General features: G+C 29.9%; 1 protein-coding gene across 1 annotated transcript; it reads right to left on the minus strand.

The window, feature by feature from the left end:
* Window positions 1-1,660: 1,660 nt before the first annotated feature.
* Window positions 1,661-7,048, minus strand: Chro.40326 (hypothetical protein). The annotated part of the gene is made up of 1 exon (XM_660691.1): window positions 1,661-7,048. The coding sequence occupies one exon, from the start codon at window positions 7,046-7,048 to the stop codon at window positions 1,661-1,663; it is 5,388 nt and encodes a 1,795-aa protein (XP_665783.1).
* Between the last annotated feature and the right edge of the window lie 65 nt (window positions 7,049-7,113).

Genomic DNA, 7,113 nt, shown 5'->3' on the forward strand with positions numbered 1-7,113 from the left:
TTTCTTCATGTACAATGTTGCTTATCTCAGAAAACATTACTGAATGAAATGCATATGAAACTGGAAGTTTTTTATATGACTTACTGGAATCCAATAATTCTAATACTGCCATTACTTGATTTTCTTCTCCACTAATAATGCAATTTTTTGGAGCATTTATTAATCCAAGACTTATTTTCAGTTTTTGCTCTTGAGAAAGACTATTTTCAAATTGTTTTATAGCTTTTTTAATTTGGTCTTCAGAACGTCTTACTGCTACCATAATCCCTTTTTTTCCAAATTTAGAGATAACTATACCTCTTCGATATATTATTTCCAATGCAATTTCAATTGTCATTACTCCAGCCGCAACAGCCACTAAATATTCGCCCAAAGAATGACCAAAAATAATGTCTGGAAAAATTCCAATACTTCTTAATAACATCATTTCAGCATATTCAATTGAAACTATTGAAAGTTGATTATAAATTTCAGCATCAATATTAATTTTTTCTTTGGCTCCTTCTATAAACATTGTTTCTTTCAATGGAATATCGAGGAATTTGTCCAGAAAATCTGAACATTCATCTATTGATTTCCTAAATACTTCATTAGAATTATAATATTCAATACCCATCTTATCGTAATGAGATCCTTGTCCTGTAAACATAAATATCAATTTTTCATTTTCTTTGATTAGTGGATTCTTTTGTTTAACTCCCTCTACTAATATATGACAGTTTGCACCACCAAATCCGAATGAAGAAACTCCTCCCACATTTTTATTTAATTTCCACGTTGAATTATTAGGGAAAACGATATTGAAATCTTCAACTTCAATATGTGGATTGATGTTTTTATAATTTAACAGTGCTGGAACTGCTCCAAATGATAAAACTACTAAAAGTCTGATAAATCCAACAATTCCTGCAGCACCCTCCAAATGTCCAATTTGTGGTTTTACCGTACTTAAAATAAGTGGAAAGTCAATGTTACTATCGATAATTTTGTACATATCTTTATATACTTCTTTAATTGCACCAAATTCAACTGCGTCTCCAAGTAATGTTCCAGTACCATGGCATTCTATATATCCAGGCCTAATATCGGATTTATTTTCTTTCCGAGCAATATTTAATGCGGTGGAAAGAACTTTTTGCTGTGCAACTCCATTTGGGGCTGTTAAGGAAATTGATCTTCCGCTGTGGTTTGTAGATGACCCTAATATCCTTCCCCATTTTTTTTTAATTTTAATATTATTGCTCGATAGTACAATAGCTCCGCACCCTTCTCCTCTTACAAATCCATCCGCATCTTTGTCAAAACTTCTACATTCAGAATTTTTAGACAACATTTTTGCTTTGCTAAATACAATAAAATTGTTCGGAGATAAATTCAATTGTACTCCAAATGCGATGGCCATATTACATTCGTTACTTTTCAATGATTTTATGGCCTGATCAATTGCAATTAATGAAGAAGCGCATGCCGCATCAATAGTTATTGACGGACCTTTTAGTCCAAAAACATAAGAAATTTTATTTGAAATGATTGATTGTGCATTTCCTGTTCCTGAAAATGCATTTACAATAATTTCTTCTAGATGACAGTCTTGTCCATTCATCATTGACAGCATACCCTGCAAATATCATCCACATTTGTAAGATATAAATCTTTAATTTCAATTTGGTGCATCCGATAATGCAGAAAAGCAAGTATATAAAGCTATCCTTTGATTAGGATCCATTTGAATTGCTTCCTCTTTCGATATTTGATATTTAGAGTAGTCGAAAATATCAACGATAGAAATAAATCCTCCCTTCCTTGTATAATATGTTGCATTTTTGTCATTATAATTTCCAAATAATTTATCTACATCCCATCTTTCATAAGGGATTTCAGATATACAGGTTACCAGACTAATCATATTTTTCCAGAATTTAAAAACTGAACTTGCATCCCCGGGGACTCTGATTCCAATTCCTGATATAAAAATATCACTTTTCTTAAAATTAGAATGTATTATATTTGTATTATCAAATTCCTTAACATTTTTGTTTCCAATAACCATCTCTATATATTTACAAAGTTCTGAAATTGTTGGATAGTCAATTATTATAGTTGGTGGAAGATTAACTTCAAATTTTGAAGTTAGAGTATTTCTTAATTCTACTGCAGACAAAGAATCGATTCCCAGGTCTTTAAATGGCAATTCTGAATCAATAAGATTAACATCAATTCCAATTGCATCTGAAATTGCTTCTTTAATACTTGAAAGGACGAATAAATGCAATTCTTCCGAGTTCATTGTTGAAAAGAGATATCCATTTCTTTTTTCTTGTACATCTGATTCAATCTCACTGAAAATGCGTGTTAATCCATTATTTTTTACGACCGAAGGATCTAATGGTTGTACAATATATTTATTAACTTTCCTTATCATACAATTAGAAATTATTCCTCCTAGTGAGATAAGACCTAAGGAATTTTTTATTGGAACTAGTCCAATTGCTTTTAACATTTTTAAATTTAAGTTTTCTTTTGCCATACCTTGTTCACCCCAAGGACCCCATTGAATGCTGATTGATTTCATTCCAAGTTGAGACCGTAGCTCTGATAAATAATCGATATTGCCATTAGCTGCAGAATAGTTAGTCTGCCCACTGTTTCCTATTAGTGCTGATATTGATGAAAACATAATTAAAAGTGGAATATAGTCTAATAAGGAAGTTATAATGTAATGAATATTCCAGGCCCCGATAGATTTGGGAAGAAATGTACTCAGGAAAGTTGAATCAGTTTGCGAAAGTATGCTCGCATCATTAAGGACGCCTGCAGCATGAATGATTGCTCTAATATTATATTTTCCTTTAATTTTATTAATAATATTAAATAGTGAATTTAAATCACAAATATTGCATTTAAGCATTTCCAAGTTTATTTTTCCCTTCTCACTTAACTCTAATAGCTTGATTGCAAATTTATTTTCAAAATCTATTGAACTCCTACCCATTAATATAATATTTTTCGTTCCTTCTTCAACTAACCAATTTGCAACAACCAAACCAAGTGAGCCCATCCCACCGGTAATAATGTATGCATCTTTACCGCATGAGGAAATTGAAGTGCTTGGATTTGACAGTATAACCTTCCCTATGTGGTTAGCATGTTGTATATACCTAAATCCGTCAATTATTCCTGATTTATCTTGAATACTAAATACTTTAGTTGGTATTGGTTGGATTTTTCCTTTATTTATATCTATCATTATCTCTTGTAATAAATTCTGGAACCAAACAATGTCATTTTCAACTAACTTGTCGAATTCAACAGTTTGATAATTGATGTCAGTCCTAATTTCTTTTAATTGATTTTCACTTAATATTTCACGTTTTCCAAGTTCAATAAAAGTTCCATTTCTCTTTAAAAATTTCATTGACAACGGAATAAATTCTCCTACCAAGCTATTTATAACAATATCAACACCATCAATATTCAATTCACTCATAAAATATTTCATATCTTGAGAGAATTTTGTATAATCTCTGCTGCTTGAAACAAATTTAATCCCAATAGATTTGAGATATTCAACCTTTTTAATGCTTCCAACTGTAGCAATGACGTTTGCACCAATTCTAGAACAAATTTGTATTGCAGCTAATCCAACTCCACCAGAAGCAACATGAATTAGAACGCAATCACCTTTTTTTAGTTTTGAATACTGGTTTAAAGAAACTTTTACTGTTGAAAAAATCGTTGGGATTGATGCAGCCTCTTCAAATGTTAATAATTTAGGTTTTTTCGTAACCAACAAAGCATTTGTAGTATGATATGTTTCAATACAACCCTGAGAAAGACCAAATACATCGTCACCAACTTGAATATTTTTCACTCCAGGCCCTACAGATACTACTGTACCCGAAAAATCACTCCCTGGTTTTCCAGGATCGCCAGGATATAATCCCATAACATTTAAAACATCTCTGAAATTCAAGCCAATTGCTCTTATTCTTATTTCCACTTCCCCTTCCATAGGAACAACCCTAAACTTCTGTAAATTGGTTATAATATTCGATATTGCTCCTCTATTTGTAAGCTTTAAAGCCATACAATTATTATATGGACTAATTGACTCTTTTATTTTAATAGTTTTGATTTTAATTTCATTATTGTACTCTAGTAACTGATATTCTTTTTCAAACCATTTTTTATTGATAACGTTGTTATATATCAATTTCAATATTTGGCAAAAGTTTTTGTTAATTTTTAGGTTTGAAATACTATTCCAATCAACAATAATCAAACTTATTTTTCCTAATTGATTGAATTCGTTGCTTGCAGATCTTAAATATGAAAGTAAAGATGATTGAAAGTGAGATGATAAAGTATTTTTGCCACATAATAAATTCGCACCGATAGTGACAAAAATAATTGTTAATTTATTATATGAATCAATATTTTTATAAATGTTTTGAAGAATTCTTTGTATAAAAATAAGCTCTTTATACGAATCTTTTTCGTTTGTGCTTGTAATATATACAGGTATAGTACTGAAGGAAAAAATATTTTCTTGAATCAAATTCAGAATTTTATTGTTATCAAAGTAATCAAACTGTTCAAGTGATAATTTATTCACTTCTAAAGATGTAAAAAGAAACTTTAGCTTATTTAATTCTTCATCACTATCAAATTTGTGTTCTAATTCTCTATAAGTAGTTATCCATGAGTAATGATCTTTTATTGGAAGATAATTTATGGTTTTTATCGGAATCAATTCTTTGAAGTGCAGATTTCTAATTTCATATATTTGTATTAACCCATCAGTTCCTTCGTCTCTAATATATATATTTATGTCTACTTTTATTTCTTCCCTGTTTAGTATTTTTTTATTTTTAATACAAGCAAATAATCTATTTATTGGATGAATAAATTTCAGGTTAGTTAATGAGTTATAAGGAACAATATATTTATTATTATTGAAAATTGGTTTAAATATAATTTCTTCGATACTCACAGGAATAAATGGTTTATTGGCTTTATTTTCATGATTTTCAATAAATAAAGCAAATAATTGAAAACATCCATCTAATAATGAAGGATGTAAGAAAAATGTATCAATTTCTCGATTTAAAGGATCAATTTCAATAATTCCAAATATCTCAGTCTTGTTTTTATATATTTTTTTAATAGATTTATATTTTTCAGAATAATTTAGCCCTATTTTGTTTAACTCTGAATAAAATTGATCAGAATTAAAATTTGAGCATTTATCAAAGTTTATTGTCTCATCAGAAAACTTCAAATTGTCGTTAACATTACTAATTTCTGCAGTAAATGTTGAATGATAGATCATTTCGTCAATACCATATTCAATTCCCGATGTTGAAATACGTATATTTAATTTTCTATTATTATTTTCATATGGAGAAATGTCACATATTAATTTTCCTTGAGGATTCCGTCCTAATTCATTTGGGAAAATTAAAGGCTTAATGAATTGAATGTTGCTAATAGTAAGTAAGCTTATATCTTTAATTCCACTCCGAATAGAGTAATTAATGATTCCACCTATTGACATTTCAATAAATGCAGATCCAGGAAAAATAATCTTTCCTTGTATTACATGACCAACTATTGATGAGAACACATTTTGACCAACATTTCTTACAAATCTGGTTGTATTTGAGTCAGGTTTTTTAATATTTGTAATATTGCTCATTTCATCAATTATAAGACCTAATTCTGACGGGTGAGACAAATTATCAGATCCTGAGATTTTTGGTCCAATATATGGATGTCCTGGCTTAATCCATGGAAATTTTTTTCTTTTGAAATCTATTCTAGGTAATTCCCATGAATTCACACTATCACCTGTTTCTACAATTATATGAGAATTTGTTCCACCAAATCCAAATGATGATACTCCTGCAATTAAACTTTTTGAATTGGTTTCAACTTTATTTGTAGGAAATATTATGTTCATATTAGAATCATCAAAAGATAAACCTGAATTTAAGTTATCTATTAAAATATTCGGAGGAATTACTCCATTATTAACTACTAATATAGCTTTCAAAATTCCAGCAACTCCAGAAGCACCTTCTAAGTGACCAATATTAGGTTTTAGAGTTCCAATGTAAAGCTTATTCGCCCTATTTTTAAAAACATCCGATATTGCACCGAATTCTATTGGATCTCCTAAAGGTGTTCCAGTTCCATGAGATTCTATATAAAATATATCATTATTCGAAATGCAAGAATCTTCAATTGCATTAATAATTACACGTTTTTGAGAAGGTCCATTTGGGGCAGTTAAGCTCGCACTTTTTCCGTCTTGATTTACAGCTGTACCACAAATTCGACCATATATTTTTTTTCCGAAGGATTGTAAATGATTTTCTATTATCAATGATATACAACCCTCTCCTCTTAAGAATCCATCAGATAATTCATCAAATGCTCTACATTCTCCCCTAGGACTAAGCATATTAGCTTTGGAAAAAACTATATAATACAAGGGAGATAATAAAAGCTGCACGCCTGCTACAATTGCTGTTCCTATTTTACCAAAATTAATATCTTTTTTTGCAATATCTAATGCAACTAATGAAGATGAACATGCAGTATCAATTGTTACAGAGGGTCCTTTAATACCATAGATAAATGAAAGTCTATTGGAGATAATTGAAGCAGCTGCCCCTGTTGCTGTAAATGAAGTTGCTGTCATATTTAATTTCGTGGAAAGATAGTTCCAGTCAGTCCCGGAACATCCTACAAATACACCAATATTTGAGTTGGAAATATTCTTTGGGTTATATCCTGAGCTATGTAATGCATCACTTGTAGTTTCCAATAATATTCTTTGCTGTGGGTCCATAGTTGAAGATTCATAAGTTGTAATATTAAAATAATCATTATCAAATAAATCAACACTTTCAATAAATGTCCCATGCCTTGAATAAGTTAGATTTTTTGATAAGTAGTTAATATTTTTATAATCATCTATATTTAAATAAAATTCATCAATATCAAACCTACTTAATGGAACTTCCGATGACCAGGTTTGCATAGAAAGCAAAGTTCTTTCCCAAAATCCAATTGGGGAATTTGTATTTCCAGGTAACCTACAGCCAA

The sequence above is a fragment of the Cryptosporidium hominis genome (genome assembly GCF_000006425.1).
Source record: "Cryptosporidium hominis TU502 chromosome 4 CHRO014126, whole genome shotgun sequence".
NCBI lineage: Eukaryota > Apicomplexa > Conoidasida > Eucoccidiorida > Cryptosporidiidae > Cryptosporidium > Cryptosporidium hominis.